This window comes from Populus trichocarpa, chromosome 6, assembly GCF_000002775.5.
Source record: "Populus trichocarpa isolate Nisqually-1 chromosome 6, P.trichocarpa_v4.1, whole genome shotgun sequence".
NCBI classification, from domain to species: domain Eukaryota; kingdom Viridiplantae; phylum Streptophyta; class Magnoliopsida; order Malpighiales; family Salicaceae; genus Populus; species Populus trichocarpa.
Genome location: NC_037290.2, coordinates 3,622,752 through 3,649,741, shown reverse-complemented (window position 1 = coordinate 3,649,741; position 26,990 = coordinate 3,622,752). Strand labels below are relative to the sequence as shown.

General features: G+C 36.2%; 4 protein-coding genes across 6 annotated transcripts; 3 read left to right on the top strand and 1 right to left on the bottom strand.

The window, feature by feature from the left end:
- Positions 1-775: 775 nt before the first annotated feature.
- LOC7473629 (polygalacturonase) lies at positions 776-4,403 on the top strand. The gene is made up of 10 exons (XM_002308920.4): positions 776-1,187; positions 2,252-2,380; positions 2,491-2,658; positions 2,784-2,804; positions 2,911-3,118; positions 3,211-3,292; positions 3,434-3,542; positions 3,642-3,758; positions 3,867-4,110; positions 4,215-4,403. The coding sequence occupies exons 1-9, from the start codon at positions 870-872 to the stop codon at positions 4,083-4,085; spliced, it is 1,371 nt and encodes a 456-aa protein (XP_002308956.2). The 5' UTR covers positions 776-869; the 3' UTR covers positions 4,086-4,110; positions 4,215-4,403.
- Positions 4,404-6,020: 1,617 nt separating this feature from the next.
- On the top strand, positions 6,021-15,335 carry LOC7496139 (cellulose synthase A catalytic subunit 3 [UDP-forming]). 3 transcript variants are annotated; one of them, XM_052453780.1, is made up of 15 exons: positions 6,024-6,353; positions 7,027-7,207; positions 7,297-7,508; positions 7,593-7,662; positions 7,735-7,930; positions 8,176-8,442; positions 8,540-8,885; positions 8,975-9,112; positions 9,438-9,563; positions 9,635-9,847; positions 10,002-10,263; positions 10,640-10,842; positions 11,052-11,402; positions 11,659-12,423; positions 15,219-15,335. In XM_052453780.1, the coding sequence occupies exons 1-14, from the start codon at positions 6,327-6,329 to the stop codon at positions 12,241-12,243; spliced, it is 3,177 nt and encodes a 1,058-aa protein (XP_052309740.1). In that variant the 5' UTR covers positions 6,024-6,326; the 3' UTR covers positions 12,244-12,423; positions 15,219-15,335. The 3 variants fall into 3 exon arrangements, with proteins under 3 accessions (XP_024459902.2, XP_024459901.2, XP_052309740.1); XM_024604134.2 differs by lacking the exon at positions 15,219-15,335 and having other exon boundaries at positions 6,021-6,353; positions 11,052-11,257; positions 11,659-11,806; XM_024604133.2 differs by lacking the exons at positions 11,659-12,423; positions 15,219-15,335 and adding an exon at positions 11,403-11,650 and having other exon boundaries at positions 6,021-6,353; positions 11,052-11,257.
- A 1,238-nt stretch (positions 15,336-16,573) lies between these two features.
- Positions 16,574-17,861, bottom strand: LOC18099837 (uncharacterized). The gene has a single exon (XM_006380951.3). It carries the CDS (start codon positions 17,160-17,162, stop codon positions 16,830-16,832), a length of 333 nt encoding a protein of 110 aa, XP_006381013.3. The 5' UTR covers positions 17,163-17,861; the 3' UTR covers positions 16,574-16,829.
- Positions 17,862-22,569: 4,708 nt separating this feature from the next.
- On the top strand, positions 22,570-24,692 carry LOC7473627 (40S ribosomal protein S2-3). The gene is made up of 2 exons (XM_002308918.4): positions 22,570-23,321; positions 24,350-24,692. Exons 1-2 carry the CDS (start codon positions 22,662-22,664, stop codon positions 24,500-24,502), a joined length of 813 nt encoding a protein of 270 aa, XP_002308954.1. The 5' UTR covers positions 22,570-22,661; the 3' UTR covers positions 24,503-24,692.
- Positions 24,693-26,990: the final 2,298 nt, after the last annotated feature.

Below are 26,990 nucleotides of genomic sequence, written 5' to 3'. Positions count from 1 at the left end.
AGTGATCAGAATCCTATATTTAAAGTTTTTACTCTTACAAACCCTCGTGTAGAATCCTGAGTACGCAAGGCGGGATCGTGCATGTAATTAACCATGTACATATATGCAAGACGCTAAATTTATCGTTTTTAATTTTCAAGTTTTCTTCTAAAAAAGGGCAAAGGGGAGAAGACTCTTGGACGTTGTTCTTGTCCAATATAGATGCAAAAGAGAAATTAGAAAATATATAAAATATTGGAGACTATCAAAGATAATATATATATTTTTAGGAGAGATCACTTATTGTGAGTATTTTATTTGCTTAATTTTTCTTGAAAACCATCAAGAAATCCGTTGCTGCCGCAATCTGAGCCACTTGTTCTAGACCTCCATGATGGAAATATTGTTTTTCATGATTACCAGCCTTGACTAATTTTCTTTTGCAAATGACAAGCTCGTATTAGATGACATTAAAGAAAATGATGGCTATATAATTAGTAAAGTTGTGCATTAAAGTCAACAAATATTGATTTAATTTGTGATTAATAATTAAGTGCAGCATTAAAAAGAATACTTTGATTTAATCAGGAAATAAGTGCTATTAATTCTGAGATATGGATCAGGCATACGTACACAAATCATGAATGCATGGAGATTAATATGCTAGCTAGGAGATCCTTTCGTCTCAGTCTCTCGTATCTCAAGCCATACCTCAAAAGCAATATTGAACAAGAACACCTACGCATCGTTTCTCTCTCTTTTCTTTTCTCTATAAATTCACGAGAAACATCATTACCTTCCATACCTATAATCATCCATAGCAAAATTCTTCTGTACCTTTCAGATTATCAATCCTCTTTCTTAAAAAAAGAAGAAATATACATATAATTATGGCCTTACGAGGAGCACTGATTTTGTACTCATTCTTCATGATCTTCCTCTCCATTATTTCATCCTATAATTGTTTGCAAGAGGACCCACTTAATAATTATCTTGAAGAAGAAGCATCAGGCTATGATTCTCGAGCTTACCCTTCGCACTATAGCACGATTAGCGAGGATGGCGAGTTTAAGAACTTAGTCAAGCTGAGAAGTGATGTTTTAATTAGTTTGCAAGCGTTTAGCAAAGTGGGTGGCAAATCAACTTCAGTAAGAACAGTTAATGTAAAGGATTTTGGAGCTAAAGCTGTTGGAGGAGATGACACAGAGGTACATATTTTCTTTCTGACAGGCAGTATCATCGAACCTTTCATGACCACAAAACACGATTAATAATAATGCATTAACATTAGTATAGCATGCTTTTATATACTCATATTCTATATTCTATAATAAGCATATAATATACAATTTTACACGGATATAAACAATACAAAAAATAAAATAATAACAAGTAACACAGAAATACATGAAATAAAATTAATATATAAAAATATTAATTTAAAATTCTATTACCAAATATATATTTTTTCTTCGATTAGTTTGTCTCTCTAGGAAGTTTACAATCTCTTAAATAAATTCAAAAAACTACATGATAAGAAAGGAAACTATTTTAATTTAGAAAGAAAAACCCTAAACAAATTAGAAAATTCAAAATTAAAAATGAAAAATAACAAAACTAACCTAAACAACACTTTCTAAACCTAATTTGTAAACCTTCCGGACCTTGACTTGTTATAATCAACTGACTCGTATAGAACTAGCATGTAGAATCTCCTGATTAAATTTGAACACGATTTAAATTTTTGATAAAAAAATAAATTTTTTTTATCAATTTAATCATTTAGCCGAAGCTTCATCTTTTTATAGGCTTAGCTTTATATTATCTATCCATAAATATCGTATTTACATAGCTCAGTTATGACAGGTGAATAATCAAAACAGCCTACATCATATATTGTACATGTGTTCCATATCCGACCATCTATTCTTAATTACAATAATTAAGATTTGAACTGATTATGCCTTCAGTGTGCAAAAACTTGGGGAATTCATGCCATATATTCTAATCCAATGATCAACACCTTAATTTGTAGATAAATATTTTTAGCAGTCATCAATTATTTGATTTTTAAATCTTTAATTTAGTGACAAGAACAGGACACTCTTGTAATTTCTTAGCAATCCCAGTCGCGTCTCTTGCCATTTCTTTTTCAAGGCCCTTAATTAAATTTTTTTTTTTTTTTTTCGAATGCTTAATTCCTCTCTTGCTTTGTAAGCATACCTTCTACTATATTTCTTGCAAGTAATAGTTAATAACTTAATTCTCTCAGACAATTGAAAAGGCTTGGAAGGAAGCTTGTTCTTCCTCTGAAGGAGCTATTGTTGTTGTGCCCCGCTATACATATCGTCTTAAGCCGATTACATTCCAGGGTCCTTGCAAATCTAATATCACATTACAGGTGAGTTTAACTACATATATAGATTTAAACGCATAAATATTTTTGGAGAGATAGATCATGCTATTTGCACGAGATAAATATTTGGCCATTTTTGAGAAAAATGATCTCAGGTAAATGGAGTCATTGAAGCATCTGATGATCTATCGGACTACAAAGAAGATGGCAGACATTGGCTTGTCTTTGATAGTATTCAGAATCTGCAAGTTGAAGGTGGTGGAACTATTGATGGAAACGGGAAGATATGGTGGCAAAACTCATGCAAAGTCGATAAAAATCTTGTAAGTCATGTATATAAACTCTGTATTTCTTACTGTTAATCTTAGGAGTAATTGACTTTCATCTTCTCATTTTTCTGCTGAACAAGAGAAGCTGATCATTTTGCTTTCTTTCATGATTTTTGCAGCCTTGCAAAGATGCGCCTACGGTATTTATGCTCTTAGTCTGAAAAGTTTTGCAATTTTTTTCTCTGGTTCTCATCTTGCGAAGCTACAAAATCATCATTTTGGGAAACCATGTATGCTTTGTTGCAGGCAATAACCTTCTATGAATGCCAGAATTTGGTTGTGAAGAACCTCAAAATCCAAAATGCACAACAAATGCATGTTTCTTTCGAGAAAAGCAATGGTGTTCAAGTCTCCAACCTCACAGTAACCTCACCGGAGGGAAGCCCTAACACTGATGGAATCCATGTCGCAGGCACCCAAAACATTCAGATTACTGATTCAGTCATAGGAACAGGTATTTATATATCCACGTATTTATTGCCCATCTCTTCAGATTCATACAATTTTTATTATGACTGTCATGTGCAATCGCTTTGGTTAATGAAGGTGATGATTGTATCTCCATTGTAAGTGGATCCCAAAATGTTCAAGCCTCGGACATAACTTGTGGACCAGGTCATGGAATCAGGTCTGAAATAGCAAACATCAAACTCTAACCTTCTTTGAACTGACACTTCTTCTCTCATATGAATTGCTTGTTTCCTTAGCTACTATGAGTTTCTGTAAGCATTAACTAATATTGCTCTTTCAATTTCCTTTCTGTGCACAGTATTGGAAGCTTGGGAGTTCATAATTCAGAAGACTACGTTTCAGGAGTTACTGTCAATGGTGCCAAGTTTTCTGGTACCACAAATGGTGTTAGGATCAAAACATGGCAGGTAATGTTTACTATCCTTCATTTCATCAACAGTATTGATGTGCATTATATATCATTTAATCAAGATTTAAGCCCAATTGTGATCTTAATTAATATGCAGGGAGGGTCTGGAAGTGCACGCAACATCGAGTTTCTGAATATTGAAATGAACAATGTCACCAACCCCATTATAATAGATCAAAACTACTGTGACCAAGATGAACCATGCGAAGAACAGGTGAAGAACTTTATCCCACAGGACCTTAACAACAATTAGCATTTAAAAGCAGTGCCCATCCCCCTTAATCTAGTTGTTAAAACGTTTTCTTGATTATGACGCATGCAGAGGTCAGCAGTCCAAGTGAAAAATGTGGTGTACAAGAACATAAAGGGGACTGGTGCTTCTGAGGTGGCTATCAAATTTGATTGCAGCAAGACTTATCCATGCGAAGGGATTCTGATGCACGATGTTAATCTTGAAAGAGAAGGAGCGGGAACAGCCATAGCTTCGTGCAACAATGTCAAATTAGCTGAATTGGGAGTTGTTTCTCCAAAATGTCCTTGATGGACCAAAAAAAACTTAGAACAAGGTAAGCAAAAGTTTCCCAGAGCATCATCTATGTTCTGTGATTAGAGAACTACTGAGTTTTTCAAGTGGTTACCTGACATTAACATTTTGTTTTAATTTTCTCAGGTTTCAATAGGACCGCATGGATTATTTATTAATTATACATAGTCAATCATAATTAATCAATGGTTGTATACATTACCAATAAAAGTTCAATGTCATTGTATATTGATTGATGACATGATTAGAAAAAATTCAAAGTTATATAAACCCTAAATTACAACTGAATTGAAAAGAGCATTCTGATTTGATAAATTTCGAATGTCAATAATTCTTATGCCAATAGCATACAAAAATGTTTAAATGGTAAGTTAAAATGATTTAACTAATAAAACTTAAATTAAACAAAATTAACCTAATTGAGAAAAAAATCCCTAAAACAACTTGTTTTAGTAAAATAAAGAAAATTTCAAAACAACAACTTCCACACGTAATTTGGATATAAAAAACGATGTAAATTGGTTATAGTAAGCTAATCCGAGCTTATAAAATACTTGTAAAATTCTAACTCGATTTAAAAATTAAAATAAAAAATTATCAATATTTCTTATATGTTTTTTAAATTCTATAAGTAAAAGTCTATTGTTCACATGAAAATATTTTTTTATAGTCCATTTGATATGATTCATAAATAAGTTGCGATAAAAATAAGTTAAAATAACTTTAACTTATTAACATGTTTGGTAAAAATAACTTGAAACAATTTTTTTGAAGAAATAAAGGTATATAAGTTATAATCCATAAAAAAAAAGTTAAAATTTTTTATTTTTGATTAAATCAAAATATTTAATTTTGACTTAATTTTATAACAAGCTTTTAATTTAAACAAAAAATATTTCTAACCAAATATACTTGTAACTTTTCTTTAAGTTAAAAAAAAAAACAATTTACAAAAATCATCCCAAAAGTATATATCTAAAGCAATTTATGTAACTAAAATCTATGCATATTTCTCTTGCTATAAAAAAAGTTGTACACATGCTACCCAAACACAAAAATTCATTTCCTATCTCATTTATTTAATGAATAGGTCTCATTTAAAAAATTCAAAAAATTTAAAGTCGGAATAAAAAATTATTTTTATCCAAAATAAAAATATTGGTATTATTTAAATAAAAATATTGGTATTATTTCTAATGGATCCCTGATTTGATTTTTTTTTATTATGTATCTATCTCTCTTTAAAATAATTTTTTTTTTTTGATAGCTTAACATTTTAGAAAAGTGAATAGTGAAATATATGGGCAAGACTAACTTTATTCATTGGATCATCTCATATCAATTATTTGCCCTAATCCGTTATCATTATTATTATTTTCGAACAGCGAGGCTGGCCCCTTGAGGGGAAAAAAAGGTTTAAAAAAGGCCAGTCTCAAAAAAGAAAAATAAATTCAGGGCCATTAAATTGACCATTGAATCCCTTAGTAAAAGTCACTACTTCGGTCAAGTCCTCGCAGTAAAAAAATCCAATTGATGTAACAGTTACTGCCAGCTCATCATTCTCATGTCAAACCCCACCATTCTTACACACTCCAAGCGTTAATGTAGAGCCAATACTCTCCATATCTCATTCCAAAACTCGTGGCATATGAGTAAATTCACACAAACAGCAGCTCCTAAACGCGAGTATATTAATTTTTATACTCTTGGGCGTAGTCCGTTCAGAAGAGTTACTTACATTTGTTTGGATCTTGTCTCACTGCACAGAAGAGAAAAGGAACCGCTCGCAGGAACCGGATGATTTAAACATCCAATCATATTTTGCCACGTCAAAACTCATGCTTGCGTGGCAAGATCTGATCGAAGAAAAGAACTGTAACATAAGTATCTCCAAACTTGCACTTCAAGTTCCACTTATACCTTGACATAAAATTCAGATACACATTTTCCTTTTTTTGGCAGCCTTTTTTTTTTTAATCGTCTCTGAATATTTTATAAAATGAAAATGAAATAAAAGGGAATGGGAATGGAGTGAAATAATGGAAACAGACACTGTGGATCTGTCGGTCAGTGTCGGTGAGGGACTTAAAGCTTTTATAGTCTAGTAGGCTTTATTTTTGTGTGGCATCATCGGAACTCCATTGGTTCATCAATGGAGGGTTGCCTTTAAAAATAGCTGCTTTAAAGATTTTGTGAACTGGGATTGAGCATTTTGCTTGATTGCTTGAAGGGGCAGTAATGGATTTAGAAGGAGATGCTACTGGGGTTAGTAACATTTTGATAACTTTGCTTGTTATTATTGGGATTGATAGATAGAGAGTAGACACTCAATTGATTGGATTGTTATATGAAGGGTGTGGAATTTGTACAAATGCATTGCTGCATGCTTTCTGGTGAATTGTTTTATGTGTTTTTTTTATTGGGGGGTTGGAAGCTTTGTTCTCTATTCCATCATGTTTGGATCCTTGAAAGAAAATGACAGGAAAAGTGGAAATGGGATTTTGTTCCTGTTCTTGTTTACTTTAATATATGATTGTACATGAAACCATTTCATTGCATTTTATATTCCTTCTGCTTAGCGTTTTCAGATCCGAAGGGGATTTAATGTCTGACTTGTTTATGAGATAGTTTTGGTTAAGTGTAGATCATGATGCTTTATTCTAGATGCCAACAGCTGAACTTTCGCTGGTGTGATAATCCAAATCTGTATGTTTGATTGTCAGCAGTTCTTTGTTTCTCTCTTTTGTTCGTCGGAGAATCTGTTTGTTTGCTGAGTTTAGAATCAAGGAAGATAATCTCTCTCCTTTGAATCTAATACATTTGAACTGCTCGGAAATTGTGCTATCTTAGAGATTTGCGATAGTGATTATGAAATCTGTTCCTGGGTCTTCTTATCTATGAATTTACTTTGGCTTTGGGTGTTTTGCTTGTTGTTCAGCCAAAAAAAATCCAAGTGTGCCAGATCTGCAGTGATGATATTGGCAAGACTGTAGATGGAGAGCCCTTTGTTGCTTGCCATGTATGTTCATTTCCAGTTTGCCGTCCATGTTATGAGTATGAGAGGAAGGATGGTAACCAGTCTTGTCCTCAATGCAAGACCAAATACAAGAGGCATAAAGGTTAATCCAACACCATTTGTTGCTGCTTTTACAATTTATGCATGCGTACGTAGATAATGTGTCAGTGACACATTTTGGTTTCTCATCAGGAAGCCCTCCAATTCAAGGTGAAGATGCTAATTCTGATGAAGTAGAAAACAAGTCAAATCATCATACATCAGGTGTTCAAGATGAGAAACAAAAGATAGAGCGTATGATGGCTTGGGATTCGAGTTCTGGTCGAAAAGAGCATCTTGCAACTACAAACTATGACAGAGATGTTTCTCTTAACCATATTCCTTATCTAGCTGGTAGACGCTCGGTAGGTGATGGAGCAATTCGTTGCTTCTAGTTTCTCTTCTCTCTTTAACATCGACAATGGTTGCTGATAATATTTATATTTCAGGTTTCTGGGGATCTTTCAGCTGCATCTCCTGAACGTTACTCATTGGCTTCTCCTGAAAGTGGCATCAGAGGTATGGATGTATATCTGCTAAAATAAATATCGTTTAGTTCAGATTTTAATGTCAGTATTGGACTTTCTGCAGCTACTATGAGGGATCCAACAAGGGATTCTGGATCACTGGGGTTTGGCAATGTAGCCTGGAGAGAGAGGATTGATGGTTGGAAGATGAAGCCTGAGAAGAATACTGCTCCAATGAGTGTTAGTAATGCACCATCTGAAGGCAGGGGTGGTGGAGATTTTGATGCCAGCACTGATGTGCTCATGGATGATTCTTTACTGTAAGTGCCTGAAGCAGAGTGTGAAACTGGCTCTTTTAAGCAGATTGTCCGTTTATCATCTGCCTAACAGCATTCACATATTACCTATATGAAACTGTGGCTTTTCCTCCCTCTCCTCCACCGGTTTTTCCTCTATGGCTTTCTCCCTTTTAGCTTTGCAAATCCATGATTTTAATTCAGTTGATATTTGTATTTTATTTTTTTCGTCATTGTTTTCTTGTATTGATCCCATGGTTGTAATGCAGAAATGATGAAGCCCGCCAGCCCCTCTCAAGGAAGGTTTCAATTCCTTCCTCTAGGATTAACCCTTACAGGATGGTCATAGTTTTGCGGCTTGTTGTCCTTTGCATTTTCTTACACTACCGTCTAACAAATCCAGTGAGGGATGCTTATGCTTTGTGGTTAATATCTGTTATCTGTGAGATATGGTTTGCAATATCATGGATATTGGATCAGTTCCCTAAATGGCTTCCAGTGAATCGTGAGACATATCTTGACAGGCTATCTCTCAGGTAGTTTTTCTTTTTTCCTATAATCTACATTAATGGTGTTAAATTTTGCTAATATCCTTGCGAAGATGTAACTTCTTAAGTTTTCAATACCTCACAGATATGAGAAAGAAGGAGAGCCGTCTCAATTGGCTGCTGTTGACATTTTTGTCAGTACAGTCGACCCTTTAAAGGAACCTCCACTGGTCACAGCCAATACTGTGCTATCTATTCTTGCAGTAGATTACCCAGTCGACAAAGTCTCATGCTATGTTTCAGATGATGGAGCTGCTATGTTGACATTTGAAGCCATATCTGAAACGTCTGAATTTGCTAGAAAATGGGTTCCTTTCTGCAAGAAATATGATATTGAGCCGCGAGCTCCAGAATGGTACTTCGCTCAAAAGATTGACTACTTAAAAGACAAGGTTCATCCAGCATTTGTTAAAGAACGCAGAGCTATGAAAGTAGGAAATTGAGGTTCTATTGAATGATTTTGTTACTCATAAACTTAGCATGTATATTACTTGTCTTACTCCTAATAGCTTTCTTGCAGAGAGAATATGAAGAGTTTAAAGTTCGTGTCAATGGGTTTGTTTCAAAGGCACAAAAGGTTCCTGATGAAGGATGGGTCATGCAAGATGGGACGCCTTGGCCTGGAAATAATACCAGAGATCATCCAGGAATGATCCAGGTTTGTCCATTTTCAAACTAAGTTAGGATGTTCCTCAGTAAGAAATGCCTTCTTAGGATAACTACTACCCGCACAAAATCCGCAATGTCGGGATGTCGGGATGTTCTCGTGTATTGCACTCCTGTAAATGGCAATTGGATAGTTCTTTTTATACTTCTGCATATAACCTTTCTATTCCACTTGCTGATTGTGATCCGGGCGTCACAACACAGGAGTGACTGTTTTAAGCAGCCTTTGTTTTTTATTGATTTCTCTTGGATCATACTTTCTTGTTGGCATCAACACATTTTATGGTGTCTAATCCTATTTACCTTATAATTTGCAGGTTTTCTTGGGCCATAGTGGAGGCCTTGACACTGAGGGTAATGAACTTCCACGACTGGTGTATGTATCTCGTGAGAAGCGTCCTGGTTTTCAGCATCATAAGAAAGCTGGTGCTATGAATGCACTTGTAAGTTCTCAGTATTATCAATATCGGAATCTACTAAGGTTTTACTACTAACTAACATGTATCTCATACAGGTTCGTGTTTCAGCAGTTCTCACCAATGGACCCTTCTTGTTAAATCTTGATTGTGATCATTACATAAACAACAGCAAGGCATTGAGAGAAGCTATGTGTTTTCTAATGGATCCTAATCTTGGAAGAACAGTGTGTTATGTCCAGTTTCCCCAGAGATTTGATGGGATTGATAGAAATGATCGATATGCCAACCGTAACACGGTTTTCTTTGATGTAAGTACTTACTGCAACCTTTGGCACAAATTTGTCCTCTTTTATTGTTTCATGATGTATGTGGCATGCAGAACTATTCATTACATGTTACAGAAAATGAAATTCATATATGTTTTGTCTTCTTGATATTGTGTTGATGCTTATGCGATGGTAGATAAATTTAAGAGGATTGGATGGAATCCAAGGCCCTGTATACGTGGGTACAGGGTGTGTTTTCAATAGAACAGCCTTGTATGGCTATGAGCCTCCTCTCAAGCCTAAGCATAAGAAACCAGGATTTCTGTCTTCATGCTTTGGTGGATCCCGGAAGAAGAGTTCAGGATCAGGTAGAAAGGAAAGTAAGAAAAAATCGAGCAAGCATGTTGACCCTGCTTTGCCCGTATTCAATTTAGAAGATATAGAAGAAGGGGTTGAAGGTAAGCATGGATTTTTCTTTTTCCTTGGATACAACTTGCACCAGATCCGTCACCTGTTCATTCTTCAGACATGAATATATACTTACATAAGTTGGTGACATGTCAAAAAACACATGGTTCTCCCTTCTATCTTTAATGATTCAAACTTAATATAATTTAGGTTGAAATTATTTTACTTCTATTCATTTCCTAAATGACTGTAATCTTGCTGAAACTTGTCTTCAGGATAGGGTTTAAAGATTTATTGACACGTAAAAGAAGTTACTTCCAATAAGTGTTCAGTTGTGCTAAATAGATGGTAGTTTGTTGTCTGATAGTTTTTTGTTACCTCTTCTCTGTGCTTGCAATGCTGATATTCTGTAACTTTCTTCAAAAGGTACTGGATTCGATGACGAAAAGTCATTGCTCATGTCTCAAATGACACTTGAGAAAAGATTTGGTCAATCAACCGTGTTTGTTGCTTCCACCCTTATGGAGAACGGCGGTGTTCCTGGATCTGCCACCCCAGAGTCTCTTCTAAAAGAAGCTATTCATGTCATCAGCTGTGGATATGAAGACAAGACAGACTGGGGAAGTGAAGTACGTTAACCCTTTTTCATCCCTCGTGCTGATACCAATTTCTTTTTATGCTGTAAATATGGACGAATATACTGCAAGCCACAGACTCTCTTTTCTTCAGCCCCAAAAAAAATGGAAGAGAAGGAGCTTTATATGCATCCCTAGCTGTAGCTTATGTCAACACATTAATTTTGTGTTCCTAATAAACATTTTGTTCTTTCTTTTTGCAGATAGGATGGATTTATGGTTCAGTTACAGAAGATATCCTTACAGGATTCAAGATGCATGCTCGTGGTTGGAGATCAATCTATTGCATGCCAAAGCGTCCTGCCTTTAAAGGATCTGCTCCTATTAATCTTTCTGATCGTCTAAATCAAGTGCTTCGGTGGGCTTTAGGTTCAGTTGAAATTCTTCTCAGTCGTCACTGCCCTATATGGTATGGCTATAGTGGAAGGCTAAAATGGCTCGAGAGATTTGCATATATCAATACCACCATTTATCCAATCACCGCTATTCCTCTTCTTGCCTATTGTACATTGCCAGCCGTTTGCCTTCTTACTGGAAAGTTCATTATTCCACAGGTGAAAATAGTTGCATTCGCCGTCTCTGCTTTTGGTTAAGTATGAAACTTTTGACATTATGGAACAACAAGATCCTGGCCTGAGAGTAATATTTTTGTTGCTAACTGCGGAATGAGAATGTAGTTTTCTTCTTTTCTGACTTGAATTGAACTGCGAGAACTTGTCTGCAGAAAAAAGACAGTTCTTCTGTGTTTTCTCTTGAAAAGTAATATTCCGGGGAGTTTACATGCCTGATTTGTGTTTTGTTGTATTGCAGATTAGTAACATCGCCAGTATCTGGTTCATATCCCTCTTTCTATCAATCTTTGCAACTGGTATTTTGGAAATGAGATGGAGTGGTGTTGGGATTGACGAATGGTGGAGAAATGAGCAGTTCTGGGTTATTGGAGGTGTGTCAGCTCATCTATTTGCTGTCTTCCAAGGCCTGCTGAAAGTCCTTGCTGGAATAGATACCAATTTTACTGTCACTTCAAAAGCATCCGATGAAGATGGTGATTTTACCGAGCTATATATGTTCAAGTGGACAACTTTACTTATCCCACCAACTACTCTCCTCATAATCAATCTAGTTGGAGTGGTTGCTGGAGTCTCCTACGCCATAAACAGTGGTTATCAATCTTGGGGTCCCCTCTTTGGCAAGCTTTTCTTTGCTTTCTGGGTGATTATTCATCTTTACCCTTTCCTCAAGGGTCTGATGGGACGCCAGAACCGAACACCTACTATCATTGTTGTATGGTCGGTTCTCCTTGCCTCTATTTTCTCCCTGCTCTGGGTACGTGTGGATCCTTTTACAACAAGGGTGACTGGACCAGACGTTGAGCAGTGCGGCATCAACTGCTAGAGGAACTTGTAGATTGAATATAGAACAAAATCATAACCAGAGGGCTGTTTTTCTTCTGCTTGGTGTAGTGTTCTGTTCTGGTCTAAATAGTCAGACCAGAAAATAATTATAGGTTCATTTCTATGTTATTCTCTACATTTTTTGACAAGTTTATTAGTCTCCTGAATAATCCAATTCTGGGTTATTCCTTCAAAATCAATTTTTTTCAAAATAAAAATCAAAAAATAAAATAAAGGCTGGCAACGTGGAGAAAGCAGGCCGGGAAATCAAGCTGTAATTTTTGAAAGAAATTCAAGGTCTAATTGTACCCCATTATGCCCACGAATGGAGAAAAAAATGCAAATTCAAGGTTAAATTAAATGATTATTGGACAAATTTGCATAAAAATTAAGCCCAATGACATAATTAAATTTTTAATAGGCCAATTTGATTTAATCATAAGCCAAATTAAATTTTAATTATGTTTAAGAATTAATTTGGGTCCAATTGAAGGATTTAATTAAGTGCAAGGACTTAATTATACTTTAAATGGGTCAAATTAATTTTATTTGGAGCTTAATTGGTGAAAAATTAAGTTTGGGAGCCTAATTTGGGCTTAATTGAGAAGATTGGAATTTTAAAAGACCAAATTTAATTTTTTTTCAAATTAATTGATTGAAATTAGGGGTTAAATTGCAAGACAATTGAAGTTTTGGGAACAATTAGGGGTTAAATTGAAGAAATTGACAGCCAAGGACCAATCTGCAAAAGGCGTAAAAATTTGGGGGCTTAATTGACAAAAACCGGGGGTGAAATTGAAGAAATTGAAAGTTTGATGGTCAATTAGGGGTTAAATTGACAAAATCCGAGGCCAAGGACCATATTACAATAGGCGCGTAACTTCGGGGTTCCAATTGAAGTTCATCAGGAACTTAATTGCATTAAAACAGAAGTTTAGAGGCCATTAAGGGTTCAATTGAAAGACATTAGAAGATGGAGGACTAAATTGAAAACTGTTTAAATCCCTAATTCAGTCCACAACGGCGCCGTTGTGCATTTAAAAAAAAAAAAGAGGACCAGACGACGCGTCGTCTTGTCACTGTTCATTGTCTTCTTCTTTTACCCGAAAGAAATTAAACTGCTTTGGAGCCTTATTTGCAGGTGCATTTATTGCTTGATTTCTCCATCAAATCAAAACAAACTTGCACTAAACGGATCCCCTGCAGTTCCTCTACAACCCCATGTGAACGTTTCAGGATGAATGACAACACGGCGGCACCGGCGACGGCGTGAAGAGGTCAACTCAGGCAGCCTTTTCCTGCAGATTTGACAACTCAGGGAGGCTAATTTGAACCAACGGTTGGGATCCTTCGCAACAGAATCAAGGGCTGAAATTTTTTCCCAGTGTAGACAAGATTTTCCTCTTCCACCGCTTATAAATAGAGGCGGCGTTGATGGCCTGGGAGAGGAAAAACATTGAGTCCAAGGCGTTGATGGCCTGGGAGAGGAAAAACATTGAGTCCAAAGTTGACAAAAAACCAGCCTCCTCCCCAGTTTTTTTTCTTTTTCTGCAACAAGTCTCTCTCTCTACACTCTCTCTCCACCGTGCTCTCAGCGACTCCAAGCCACGCTGCCACCAGCTCGTCTTCCACCCTCTCCACCACACTTATTCCTCTTCACCGAAAGCACCTCCTTTTTCCTCCACAGCGGCAGCAGCCCATCAACACCATCATTTTCATTTTCTTCCTTCTCCAGTATCGGCAGCAGCAGCACCGACTCCTCCACAGACGCCGCCACCAGCTTCAGGGCGACTACCCGGACCACCTCCAACCTCACTCCAGGCCGGTGACAGCAATTGCTTCTCCCCCCGCAAGGTTGCCTCCCGCTCCACTCCGCCGGCTGCAACTGCAAGGTTGTTGTTCACGTTCTGCACATAATTAATTTCACTTGGGCCAGGCCAGCTCTGGCCCAGACCAAATGTATGGTCCGGGTCCGGCCCCTAAAAAGGAGAGAAAGAAAGTATGATGGGCCGATATAGGCCCACTGTTTCTGGGTTTATGCCTGGCCCAGTCATCTGGGCCGACCCAGCCCACCTGTTTTAATAATATTTATTTAATATATAATATTATATTATATATTTCTTTTTTAAAATATATAAAAAAAAACGAAAAATTCCACACAAAAAATTCAAAAATCCTTAAAAAAATTTGTGATTTTCTCAAATATTTTTCTACTAATTTTGCATAATATCTGATTGTATATTTACATTGTAAAATACAAATCCAGTATTAAAATACCCGGTTTTTCTCCGAAATATTTCAAAAAAAAAATCAAAACATTTTCAAAAAGAAAAAATATTTTATTGCATACGGCCAAATCTTAAAATTTTTCCAAGCATATTTTTCATAAAAAAAATGCATCTTTTTCATGTTTAAAAAAATCAAAAAGGGATATCATAACCAGTTTATGATTATCCATTAGAATTTGGTCAACACGTCAAAAACCTTTTTCTAACCTTTTTTAGGATCCAGATGTAGACTTTAATATTTGTGGGGTGTAAAATTACACGATAAAGTACACCCTCAGGTATTAAAGATATAAGGTGTAAAATATGCGATGCTAAAATTCAGACTTTAGAACGGTTAAGATTTAACCCGACAAGGTAGAGACTCTCTCATGAAGAGAGATCTGCCTTGAACCTTAGAAAAGACCAATGAATAAAAACCCGGCATAGAAAAACAATCAAACAACAATGCAGCTTACCTTAGGTAAGGTGCACTGGGGGTGATGCGTCTTCCCCTTGCACAACCAGTCCCTTACTCAGACTCTCGCAGACCATAGGTTTCTAGTGACCATAATACTAGGTGACGACTTCTTACATTAATCATAATTTTATGATTAAATCCAAAACCCTTTCCAACACACAACACCCCTCACCAGGAGGCACGACATAGAGCCTCCGCCATCGCCAGACGACGTCGCGCCCCCCGCGACAGCCCCAATCCCAAAGAGGTCGGCTGTTGGAGATGATACTGTTCATCTCTTCCCTGAGGTTTATATGTTGTAAGAAATGAGAAATGTTGTCTGAAATGAGAATATTATTCTTTGGCTACAACTTCCTGCCCTTTATGGATAGCTTGAACATGATATTGGATTTCTTGTTTCCTATTTTTCTTAACATCTAACCATTTCGAACTATTATGTCACAAATACCATTATTTTATCGTCCGATAAGGGGGTTAGATTACCTCCCGAAGTAGCTCGGGGAGGCTATGGAGGGTGTTAATGATCACTAGCACAGGATAGCGAAATTCTCATTTCTCAATGAAATTGGTTCGTTATATTTGAGGAGTGACTGGGTGATGCAGTAAGCGTAACATGAAAAGTTTAGCAGATTGTTCATGGACTAAATCAACAAATTCAAATCTGATAAGAAGTTCCGAAGTTTTCCTACGAAGATAAGCATGGCTTTAGATCTAACTATTAAATCGAGCTAAAATTTTACAAGCGTGTTCTACAAACTTGATTTTCTACGAGGTCGACCAATCACACTAATTGAGTCTGGGATCATATTTAAATAGACCCGAAAGTTGTTTTTTTGGAATTTTTTTATTTTTCCTAGTTATTTTTCGATCCATTTACTGGTTAAGTTTCAGAACTTTTAATTGATTTGATTTTAATTAGCTAGGTCTATTTAGCTCCTATTTAAGCAATTTTTCATATTAATTTTCGGAACGGTGTTAAAATTTAGAACTGTAATTTTAAGACTTGAAGACTTAATTTCTTTCTTATCACTACACGTAAGGAAGGCCAGCATCACATTACACATATATATAAATATAAGAATGTAGGATGATATAATTTTTAAATTATATTTTGAAATGGTAATGACTCTTCAAGCAGTAGAATAGTGGGTTTGGAACTCCAGCATTGAGTTCCTGATTTTAAGTTCTGTTGGAGAAAGGTCATGGTTTCATTAGAAACTCAAAGTGGCTCATAATTGATGGCTTTACTTTGTTTATAAATATTTCTTTAGAAGAACTAGCAACGGTCACACACTAAAAGCTTTATAATGCAAGCATATAATATAGCTTGCAAGAGGTTTAGCTTTTAAAAGAGCAACGGTCAGATTGTGAAAAAGTTTCTTTCTGCTTTTACAGTGAAATTGTTTGCATTACTTCCGATTGCTATGATGTTGCTTCCCTTTATTTATTGCAGAAAGTTAGTGAAAAATCCGGTGCGTGCATTCCGCGATGAAGTGCGCATGAATCCCCTTGTTCTGGCATGGATGGCCTAACTTGTAATAGAACTCGAGAGATAGACTTGGTCTAATTGAAAGAGAAAAGGAAACTGAGAAAACTGCAAACTGATCAGTCTAATTGAAGATAAACAAGCATACACTCTATTAAGTTTCTGCTGAAATCATTACTCAACATCCCTTTTAATTGTTCTGTTAAATGACACTTAGCATATGATGATGAATGGCACTACACTGAAGCAGCAAAAGTGTAATCACTCTCTACTAAGCTAAAACAATGTTAATATGTGATAATATTCCAAGATATTTTCTGCTATGATGCCTTAGTTCTGCACTTGTATGACCTTATTCACTTCTTTGCCTCTTCTGCTGCCGCCGCTGGCTTTGCATCTGCTGCTGCCGCTGCTGGCTTTGCCTCTGCTGGCTGGGGTGGCGCGGCGGGGACTCCACCATCAATACAATTCCTACATCTGCTCTCTACCCAACCTTCTATGTCATGCTCTCCATTGCCGCCAAAGTGTCGCCCACCGCATAACCGTGCAATAATCCCTGCAATAACAGCTGCTATAGTGATCACAGCTAAGACAACAACAAGGGTTTCGATCGAATGATTTGTATTGCCGCTTGGTTTCGCCACTGCTGGTGTCAACTGATCGTTTAATCTTGCCTCCAAGGTCCCCATGAAAGGAAATATGAATATGAACAGTTGGTGTAATATGAGAGAGAGAGAGAGTCACAACCAAGATGAGAGCAAGCGGAAGGACTAGGTAAAGAATAGATGTGCGTCTAAAGCCAGAGAAAAAAAAAAAAAAAAAGGTAGCTGACTGCGGTGAAAAAGAATGGGAACGTTAAAGCGAGGATAAACAGAATATATATATAGCATAAGAGGGGTAAGGAGACGAGGGTTACAGTGGCATATAGGGAAATGTAGAAGAATATATAGCTGAAGTATCAAGAAAATGGGAAGACGAGGCAATAGACTAGTATCAGTGAGTGAGGTTGCAACAGAGGGAAATGCCTAAATGGCAAGGAAAACAAGAAGACGAGAAGCTTGAGAGGCTGTGTGAGGATTAAAACCAACAAAAATGATGCTATGATGTAAATAATGCGGCAATGGTAGTAACTGAAATAGGATTCCTGGATTGAAACATTTTGTACTTCTACTTTTGGTAGCTTGGTTCATCTTTATGACGATTGTTTTTCTTTTATATAATGATGATTTTTTTACCTTCTTTGGCTTTACTATTCAAGCTGGTGTGATTTTTGAGGTGTAAAACATAGATGAAAGGCCAAAAGGCCCTGCAGCATTACTTGAATCTTTGAATTGAAAACAAGTTCAAGAAGTACTTCTAGCTCTGTGTCAGATTGTAAATTGAATTTTCTATCCAAAATCTTTTGATTTCTCTTCCCAATTTGTCCTTTGTGATATCACATGTTGATGTTGGCCATCAAGACGAGCCCCTTTCTTTTTCTTACTTCTTGAAACCTTCCCGGTTTGTCCTTAGTTACTTGCTATTACCATGTCATGGAAGTGTGAGAAGTTTAGGTCAAATTCACTCCGTGCCCAGTTGGCTAATTTGTCAGCTAGTAAAGTAGATGTTGATGGGTAGAATCCGTTCACCTGAGATTGTCAAGTCCTTGTATAGTGACCCTTCAGGCTCGGGGAACCAGCCCTGACCCGCCTTCATACCCACCACGTGTAATATGCAGAGAGTGACAGGAACATAATAGAGCTGGTATGCTATCATAATTCATTTTTCCCTTAAACATTTGTCACAACCGGCGTCACGGTGACCTTAAAAATTCATCTTAAAAATATAAATATTGAACATTCTATTCTTTAATGGAAAAAAAAGTCTTGTTTAAATAATTATTATCTAGTATTATTGTTACTAGAAACCCTAAATGATCAACAAAGATTTTATGGTATGGGACTAGTTACGTAAAAAGAAAGATATTATTATTTTTTAAACGTCCTGCCTGTGGCAGACTGCATTGTTGATTTTGTCTTAAATTGCTAAAAGTTTGTTGGTGTATGCTATAATAGTTTGCTTGTAATATTCCTGACTCTGACGTCAGTGAATATTTAACTACGAATACTTCCAACTCTGGGTTAGTAAGTATTATGTAACCAAAAACAAAAATGAATGGTGTTCCTGACTCTGACGTCCTTAAATAAATCAATAAAATAAATTTAAATATATACATGCATATTTTTTATTTTTTTCTATTTTTTATTTTTATATTTTTTGGGGGCTGGGTCCAGCTCAGCTCGTATGGGCTGGGCTGGACCCAGCAGGCCTAGCTGGGTCACTGGCCCAAGCCAGTGACCCGACTGGCTTTTAACAGCAAGCGTGCGTGAACAATTCACGCACGCTTGCTACAGCCACCACGTAATTATATTTTACATGCACAGTGTTTGTGCATTTATAAATGGAAGGAGAAGGAGTGAAAAGCTTACCTGGTTCACAGCCGTCGCTGGGTGAAATCCTTCCTGAGCTTGTCACTGGGATTCTGGGAAGAAGCTATGATGCCACTCCCTGCGTCTGGCTTCCCTTCCGTTATGTCTTCTCCTCGCGTTTGTTCCTTCTCTTTTTCTCCTGTTCGTTCGTCTCCTCTCTGCTTGTGGTTTGTGTTTTCAGTCAACTCTCTCTCGGTCCCCTTCTTCGTCTGTGTCTGTCCCCTGCTCGTTCGTCTTCCCCCTCCTAGTTCTGTTTCTCCGTGGCCTTCTCTGTCTTTTATAAAGCCAGAGGACGGCCTCTGTTTCTTAGAGAAGAAACAAGGGAATAAAAGTCTGCTACCCTGGTTCCTCGTGTTCTGGGTTTGTTTTTTTTCTCTCGGTTACCCCCTGCTCAGGACGAAGATGATGGTTGTAAAGGAATGATGTGCTGCTGGTTGAATGGAAGCTCCCTCTGATTTTTTCTCTCGTTTTTTCGTTTCTCCTCCCCCTCTGTTTTTTTCTTCCCCCTGTGTTCGTTTTTTTCCGTATGCTCTCTCCCCCCTTTCTGCTTTCTTTCTCTGGATTTTATAGCCAGAGAATGCCACCGTTACCAGGTAATAAAGTGACTGTTATTGCAGGAGTAATGGCGATGCATCGTTGGCCATCCGTTTTTTTCCGGTCGGGTGAAGAAGATGAACAGTGTTGATGGCCATTTGCGTTTCGGTCCTTGACGTTTTGAAGGTTTTGTAATCAAGCTCCCTGGATAAACTTTAATTGGCCCCTAGATTTTAGCACTATTTACATAATGGTCCTTAGACTTCAATGTCTTGCAGTTTTAACCCAAATCAGCCCCAAACTTTAGTATTTCATCAATTAAGCCCCTGATTTCATAAATTAAACTAATTTCAAGTTCAATTAAGTCTCAAAACTTATCAATTCTTCAATTAAGCTCTTGATTTGGCGACTATAACTAATCCAAAGTTTAATTAAATCCCAAAACTTTCAATCATGATGCCCTTAACTCGAATTTTAATTTATTTTTTATTTATTTGTTTTTTATCATCATTTTTTATTTTATTTTTTATTATTTTTCAACAAATAAAATAATAATTATTATTATTATTATTATTATTATTAAAAAAAAAAGTCAAAAATTAGATTATAAAAATGTATGTGTCTTAAAAGGAAGTTTGAAAACTCGCTTGCATGTTTAATTCTGCCCACAGGCTCGCCGTATTCGATAATTTATGTCGTTCTTAAGGTGAGATGTAGTTCTCTTGTAAACAGGTCCAAGGACAGCCGGGGTAAGAGCACCTCTTATAAAAGCTTGAAATAGCCGGGATTTTACTCGCTCATCTAGGTTCACAAAATACGTTTTTTGAGAGGTGGGATTTCCTCGAATCCAAAAAAAAAAATCCAAGGACAGCCTGCTACTTCAATGCTTAAGAAGTATCCTCTCCATGTTGTTCATGGAGGATCCTAGCCTGTTAGTAGAACTGGGGAGTCCTTGAGTGTCAGTGACGGTGTTCTAACTCTGAATCCTTAAACTTTGCCATTCATGGTGTAGACTTTTTCTTACCATTTTATTTATGTTTGGACTCAAAACCTAGTTTTTTTTTATTATATAAGAAATTGACTCGGTGAAGGATGAAATTTTTAGTAATTTCATTTTAACATTAAATAAAAATTTTTAAAAAAATAATGTTATTTTTTTATATATAAAAAAAACGATTGAGACATGATGACCTTCATGACAACATGTGTTCTCTGGATGGTTTCCCAACAAGTATACTTTCAGATAAATGGTTTCCCAGCTAACGGGACAGGTGAAATATAGGGGGGGGGGGAGGTGGGGCTAATGCCTAGTCTAGAAAGAGAGGGATGGTAGAAGTAAAAGATATAACTTTTAGTGTTTGTTTTACAGTGATATAAGAAAAATATTTCTAGTTGTGATTTAAAATAAATATTTATTTTATTAAAATTATTATGAGATAAATTTTTATTTGTAAAATGAATAAATAAATAAAAATATATCTTCATGAATGAAAATTAATTTATTTTAAATTTTATAAAATCAAAATTTAAAACGTAATTATATGTAGAATTAAGTGAAAAAAGTAAAAAATTATTTAACTAATTAAATGGTTTTTTTTCTATTTAAAAAAAAAACAAAAACTATTATAATATAAAACGGTGTCAACGTGTGTATTTGATATTGTGATCTGTGATATGTTTTAAAAATATTTTTTGTTTAAAAATATATTAAAATAATTTTTTATTTTTTACATCATCTCATCAAATAATAAAAAACATTAAAAAATATTAATTTTATATTTTTAAAATAAAATATATTTTTAAAACATGTTTTAAAATAATTATTACACTTTCAAACACTTATAACACTAACCGAAGCTGTCGAAGAATTTTTATTGTTATTATTATTTTAGATTAAAAAAATGAAGATGAGTCTAGCCATTTTTAGTGACCTGTACCCGTCAAAAAAAAAAAAAGTCCAGAGTTCCAGACTTGTTTTTAATCAGAGAAAAAAAACTAAAAATCCATAATAATCATTTGAAGGATTTTGATTTGTATTAACTAATTACTGTGGCAAAACAAAATAATTATTTTCTTAATAGCGTTGGAAAGCCTATCATTTAACCCATTTCCCCTGCTTGGGTTATATTCTTACATTACTAAATGAATTTTAATTCCACATTGAATACTTTAGGAAAACAAAAGTCATTGTAAATAAAACAATATATATATATATATATATATATATATATAAAGAAAGAAAGAAAGAAAAGAGGAGTACCTGGGCTTCCAACCAGGTCCCGGATCTATTGAGTTTAAATAGTATATTGGGCCTTATTGTACTTACCAGAGGCCCACAACAATCACATCTCGATCTGGATAAGCCCAAACGTAGCTATGAGGGGGGGCAGAACCTGATGAATTTTGCCCAACACCATGTTTGGATCATAGTCAAGCTCAATGGTCTCAAACTATTGATCCATGCCAGCGGCAGTTTGTAGCTCAGGGACTTTAAAGGACCCAATTGGTAAGAGAATATTTGTAAACAATTCCATACTATAATTTATCGTAATTAAATTGAATTAAAACTTTATTTTGACTCTACTTCTTCTCTCCAAAGCTCTTTTTTTATGCTTCTTTTTTTAATTAAAGTAAGGAAATATTTGAAAATAATTTATATATGTATATATATAAAAGGACACAAAGGAACCTATTTTAATAAATCAACAATTATAAAAGTACAATCAGTTTTATAAGGTATTCGAATTTTCCATGGATTTTACAATTTTATTTTTCTTGAATTTAATATAATTAAATGATCGTTATTTCTATCACGAATAGAAGGGCTCGCTTGAAATGATGATTTTTACTGAAAAATCGATCTTCATGAGTTGGAACGAACAATGGAGGATCCGATTATGCAAAATGTTTTGAATTTTAGAGCAACTCTATAATACCAAACAAATATCAGTATAAAAATAAAATTCCCAATTCCACATGTAGTTCGAGAACTCAATTAAACAAGATTAAATTTGAGGTACCAAAATAATTAAAACGGAAAAGTTTAGTAACTACCTCAAACACTAACCTCTCACTCACTAACCCTAGCTCTCCTCTCCTCTTATAAAACCCTTCTTCTCAACACTCCTTCCGCATCTGCCTCTCTCTAGAAACCCTAATTTCTATCGTTTAACAGAACCAGCAACCATGGCAGAGCGCCCCCCCGCAGAACGTGGTTCCTTCGGCCGTGGTTTCGGTGGCCGTGGTGGACGTGGAGACCGTGGTGGCCGAGGCCGCCGCCGCGGTGGACGCAAAGAGGAAGAAGAAAAATGGGTTCCCGTCACCAAACTAGGCCGCCTTGTGAAAGACGGAAAAATATCCTCCGTCGAACAAATCTACCTTCACTCCCTACCCATCAAGGAGTATCAAATCATTGACACTCTCATTGGCCCTGCTTTGAAAGATGAGGTGATGAAAATCACCCCAGTTCAGAAACAAACCAGAGCCGGTCAGCGAACCCGGTTCAAGGCCTTTGTTGTTGTTGGCGATTGCAATGGACATGTTGGGTTGGGTGTGAAGTGTGCTAAAGAGGTGGCTACTGCCATTCGCGGGGCTATTATTTTGGCTAAACTGTCGATTATTCCTGTGAGAAGAGGGTACTGGGGAAACAAGATCGGAAAGCCACATACTGTGCCTTGTAAGGTTACAGGGAAGTGTGGAAGTGTAACTGTGAGAATGGTTCCTGCCCCTCGTGGAGCTGGGATCGTTGCTGCTAGGGTTCCAAAGAAGGTGCTTCAGTTTGCTGGGATTGATGATGTTTTCACATCATCCAGAGGATCTACCAAGACTCTTGGGAACTTCGTCAAGGTTTGTTTTTTATTTAGAACTCTGACGTATGTTTTATTTTGTTGTTTCGAAATAGGGTTGGTCATGTTAGTTTCATTGGGTAAATTTGAAGTGATTTATTGCTGTGATTAAGAGATGTGTATATTGTCAATGTTAATTATGGATGTGTGATTGCTTGATTTATATTGGTTTGATGTCTTAATCATGGTGGTAGAGAATTGTCTTAATGATGATTAAGTTGCTTAATCTACAGGATTTTCAATCATGTCAGTGTGAGTGACTGGCTGTTGCTTTTTAAATTTAAAAGATTATGTTAATTGTTGCTATGGAAATGTTTTGATCTCAGGAATTCTGCTTTCTTTTTTGGTCTTTATTTTCAAGAGTAGAAATGGATTTGTATGTTGAGAAAACTGAGGCATTCTTTTTTATCAAGAAGTTGTCTTCACTGTTGGTCCATTTTTTTCTGTTTTCATGGGCTTGCTTGTTTTAAATTTATTATTGAATGATTTACATTTGTTGGAAGCTAAAATAAACATAATCTGCACTTTTTATATCTCTTTCTTGCCCGATCCTTGTTATCTTGTTCGGGGTTATCATTGTGAAGTGGGTTTTTTTTCTCTCCTGATAGTAAGGTAGTTCATCAAGATTGGGGAGATGGATAAGGTAACTGCATTGAAGGAGAATGTAAACCCATTTGTTTTGGGTTTAGCTTCTTTACTTTGTGTGGCTATAATGTTTTGCAATTTGGTACTGTTATTCTAGGTGTCTCTTGTTGATCCTTGGGGGTCCTTTAGTATACTGTCAATTAGGTTTTGTGAGTTGGAATGTCTACTATTTGCCTACTTGTTTATTGACTTCTGTTTGATGTCGGAACTTTGGTGCTCCTAAATATTTGCATCGAGCTTGTTAGGTACTTAGTTTATGTAACTCTCTTCTGTGCTTCACTGCTTGATTGGTTGTTTTTTCTCTTGCTATAGTTGTTGGGTGTTAGTATCCATAGGATTAAGGGTTTGTATTTGGGTGGATATCTAACCTTTTTTCATCTGCAGGCAACATTTGACTGCTTGCTGAAGACTTATGGGTTCCTTACACCTGACTTTTGGAAGGAGACCCGCTTCATAAGATCTCCATTCCAAGAGTACACAGATCTCTTGGCAAAGCCTACTAGCAAGGTTCTCATCGCTGAGGTTCAACAAGAATGATTCCGGTGTTGCTTGGGATTCCATTGAGGATATTACGAGACAATGTTTTTCTTTGGTATAGTCTGTAGTTAAAAAATGTTTGTCGTATTTCCTTGAGGATAGCTATGTTTGTTTTGGATTCCTTTCCAAGTTTTGGTTTGGATTTTTAAATGCTATTTTGAATGGATTTGCAATATCATGCATGTTTTAATGCTTGTCTGAATATTTTCTTGAAAATTTTCAGGACAATTATTTGTTGATGTGCTCCTTCCAAATCTAGCACCTAGGTTGACATCCTTCTACTCTAATACCACTCACCGATCCATGGTGTTAAGGTTGATATTTTTCTCTCAATTACAGCATCCATTCATTATTTTTGGTTTAGAACGAGGGTTAGGCTGCCACCAGTTCTTTGATTAGATGACAACATGAGTTAATCGTCAATTTTATTTGGATAAGGATAATGAGGGTGCTTGATATATATGGCAATGCGAATTGAGGTCTGGATTGTTGCGGTCACTAAATTTGCAGGTGGCTCTTTGACTGTTATACGCGAATACAGATGTCTGGTATTGGTTTCGTTTCTTTTGTGTTGCTTAGAAGCCTATGCCCCCGTCTTCCTTCATGATTTTCCCTGTTTCTGGTGCAACGAGATTTGTTCCCTTCCTTTTAGTGCATTGCAAGTGATTTTTACGAGTTCAGTTGGCACTCAAACTCACTCGAAATTTAAGGGGACGGGTGAGGTGATCATGCAAATGATGTTTCAGTTGTATTGAGATAATATTGTTGCGAACCAAGATCAAGTCTTGAACCATTGATAGGTTTGAACTGGGATCGAGAGGGCTGGAATCAAGATTAGGCTCGGGATGGGACCAGGTTTGAATCACCGGGGTTTAGGGTTCGGGAGCTCGGTTTCATTTCATGGTGGGGTCAAGTTTGAGGTCGGGCCAGAACCCAAACCTTAATCGAATATGGGGAGCGTAGGAGTCAGGTCTTGGGGGATATGGAGGTCGAACCGGGATTGAGTTTGAGGCATCCAGGTTTGGGGCCATGATTGGGTCTGGTGTGTTTGAGGTGCAAATTGAGAAGGGTTTTGGGGCCGAGTATGAAGCCCGAGGATCCAACAGAGACCAAGTGCAGAGCACTGAGGTGTCAATCGAGTTCGAGTTGTGAAATTAAGTATATTTTTATAAAAATACTTTAAAAAATTAGTTAACCAAACAAGTATTCAAGTGTTTTTTCAAAAAGAAAAATGGAAAACTAAAATACAAGAACAGAAAATGTTACCAAACGGTCTCTAATGGTTAGGTGTGGTTGGTGTTCAAGCTTTGCGATTTGTAGCTATATAAAACGAGCCAAATGATTCCCGATTAGTTGGGTTGAATTACTTTTCTAGATATCTAACGCGGTGCTCAAACCAGATGTGCCTTTCATGAATGTACATATTTTATTAACGTTAATAAAACATAAAACACCCCTGCAAAACTTATTTATACGAGGATCGCCGCCGACCAATTTTGCCCAGTCGTTACCCCTGCCCCTTTTCCTCTGGCCAACAGCAGCCAAAAACTCTTATACGGAGGTTCATACCAAAGATTAAAATAAAGAGTTCAATATCTTGGATTGATCGCGTGCATTGAAACCAAAATATGTCAGAGACTCGAGACTTAAATCTATTTTTCTCACCTCCCCCCGTTGATAATTACCCTGAATTTGTGCTCACAATTAATCACCATTAAATCAATATTAAATTTTTTCCTAAAACAATGGCTTTGAATTTGACCAGGCGAGTGCAATCTTAATAAGCCCTTTTGTTTGCAAGTGAAAATGAGGCCAAGATGACTTGATCATAATTACATTATAATGCATGGCATTTGTATTATATAAAAAAAAATCAATGAGCCGTTGAAAACAAGAAGGGTCGATTCAATAGCCTTATATCGTCTATTCTTTGAAACAAAAGAACTAAGCTCCAAGCTCCATGCCATGAGAGCTTTGTCCTCGCTTTTGCATTGAAGAGATGGCGCCACTCTATCAATCAGTGTCATGCATGCTTTTTATATTTTGCGTAATTATTCCCACGCTTTTGCAACATCCATCACGGAAACTTGTTTTCCTTTGTTTCTCCTACTTGAATGCATCTTCCTAGATTTTCTGTTTTTCCAGCTATTATAGCTTCGCCGCGTGCATGTTTAAAGGTAACAATCTATGTGGTGTTATCTAAATTAGATTCTTTGTGTATGTTTTTGTTTTTTTATCCCTGTGACTGGAGGTCAAATCTCTCTTTTAGAAGTGCGTGTTTGGTAACGAGATGGATAATATTTTTTTAATTTAAAATATATTAAATTAATTTTTTTTATTTTTAAAGGCTTCAATTTAACTTTTTTTAAATAAAAAATAATTTAAAAAATAAGTCGAATAACAATGTCAGACGCACATGAAGTTTGCTTCTCTACATGTTAGGATTTTATTTTATTTTTTAATAAGAATAGAGTATTTATATTTGATT